The sequence below is a fragment of the Malania oleifera genome, chromosome 8 (assembly GCF_029873635.1).
Source record: "Malania oleifera isolate guangnan ecotype guangnan chromosome 8, ASM2987363v1, whole genome shotgun sequence".
Lineage (NCBI taxonomy): Eukaryota > Viridiplantae > Streptophyta > Magnoliopsida > Santalales > Ximeniaceae > Malania > Malania oleifera.
In genome coordinates this window covers 23,061,423-23,063,348 of record NC_080424.1, presented here as the reverse complement: position 1 = coordinate 23,063,348, position 1,926 = coordinate 23,061,423, and the positions used below count along the sequence as shown (strand labels likewise).

At 42.1% G+C, this 1,926-nt stretch overlaps 1 protein-coding gene across 1 annotated transcript; it reads right to left on the bottom strand.

Moving 5' to 3' along the window:
- Positions 1 to 417: 417 nt before the first annotated feature.
- Positions 418 to 1,463, bottom strand: LOC131161781 (uncharacterized). The gene has a single exon (XM_058117744.1). It carries the CDS (start codon positions 1,205 to 1,207, stop codon positions 560 to 562), a length of 648 nt encoding a protein of 215 aa, XP_057973727.1. The 5' UTR covers positions 1,208 to 1,463; the 3' UTR covers positions 418 to 559.
- Positions 1,464 to 1,926: the final 463 nt, after the last annotated feature.

Sequence of the window (1,926 nt, the reverse complement as noted above, 5' to 3'; positions counted from 1 at the left end):
CATGGATTATGACACACAAGTGATGATTTCATTTCAAATTGTTTTAATGATAAAATTTGCTCCTAAATGAATCGGTGGAGGTGATTTCATTAAACAAAGTCATTATATACTATATATAAAATCGAATTCTATTATTATGCATGTAGCTCGAATCTCTAACAACAATAATAAAAAGCCTACCTACTACAGCTACAATTAAATGGTAGCAACAACTTTGGGATTCGCAAGGGCAGGTCATGTGGACCGACAGCTTGGATCTCCTTCTGCAGTACTACTGCACCCATCCCCATCCCCATAATCTGTATTTGTTAGAAAAACCCTTTTCCGGCGATCGAACCCCCATCGATCCGCAGGCCACCAATTTGTACATTAACTTTTTCAATGACATCTTTAATTTCCACGGAGGCAGATCACACATAACATAACCAAAAATTCATAGAAGTCTAATATATTATGTTCAAATCATAACAAACCATTTACAGAGACTGTTTCCCAAAGTAATTAATTGACGAATCTCACCTCATCAGTTCATTTGGGTTCCCTCATGCATATGTTAATTTCATACAGAGGCTGGTTGATTGGGAAGGTGAATTTGTTGAAGCTGTAAACTCTTTAATACAACCCCACCGGACCTCCTCTTCCAAAGACTGCCGCCTTCGCCGGCGCCGCATTGGATCCGTTTGATCACCGGTAGAGGAGGATCCAAGTCAACAACGTTGACGGAAGTACCACCACTGGTATTGTAATTATCGTTGTTATCATCAGTAGTCCTGCACCGGCCGGGCCTTCTACCATCCCCTCTGCTCATCGTCACCTGTCTTCTGCTACCGGTGGCGGCAGCGGCGGAGGAGGCAGCGACGACCGAGGTGTTGCGAATGAGAGTTGAGCTAGAAAAGAACCTCCTGAGCTTGCGGTGTCTCATGGCGTTGGAGGCGGCGGCGGCGGCACTGGTGGTGGGGCTGTTAGAAGCCGAGATGAATCTGTGGGGTGTTGGGGTTGGGAAGCCCACTACTCTGTTGGTTCGCTGGACCTGGCCGATGCAGCTCACTCTGGGGGACAGGGGCTCGTCGGAGGATGGTGCGGCCGACCGGTTCTCCCATTTGGAAAGCTGCCGGACGTCTCTCACCGACGACCTCGAACACAATATCGGGAGGTGATGAGAGCTTCTGTAGTGGTGGTGGATATGGCGTTTGTGCTCAGTGCCCATGCCAACTGATCTCTTAGATCGAGAGAGAGAGGAGAGTGGGGGTGAGATGGATCGGATGTGATGAGTGAGAAGGATCAGATGGATTCAATTTGTTAAATTCATTTGCTGTCGGGAAAAAGACAAAGATCGATTTGGAGAAAGGACTGTACCCTTGTATATAGTAACTTCCCTTTGATCATTTCTCTTGTCAAGAGTTGGTCCTACCATTGCTCCGACATCTGCAGACTAAACAAACGCAGAGAGAGAGAGAGAGATAGTGTCAAGTGGAGCCTAGCATGCGTAAATATGCAAGAAATACTAGGTATTATTACCAATGTTTACGCTTTCTACGGCAGCTGCCAAACCAGTTATCCAGGCCATTTGCTTTTTTGTTTATTCTTTTATTTTTATTTTATTTTTTGACCCTAACAATCAACATTGATATGTTATCAGGATGATGCATGCAAGGTAGTCACTTTTTATGACTCAATATTTAAGGTATTGTCAAAAATTTTAAAGTTTATCGACCACATTATCATCAAAAGTCCAATGGCAAAACATCATAATAGTCATAATATTTTTCACACTATGAACATATCTAATTTACGAATAATCTTTTTTATATTATTTTTTACTTTACATTATGTAACATTTTTTCATGAGTTTTCAATTTATTTAACTTAAAAGATTTCTAAAAGATAGGGTTTATGATATTAAATATCACGTGGTATAAAGTTTTG

Excerpts from the sequence above, each read along its gene's own strand:
- LOC131161781 (XM_058117744.1), bottom strand. The coding sequence starts at position 1,207 with ATGGGCACTGAGCACAAACGCCATATCCACCACCACTACAGAAGCTCT.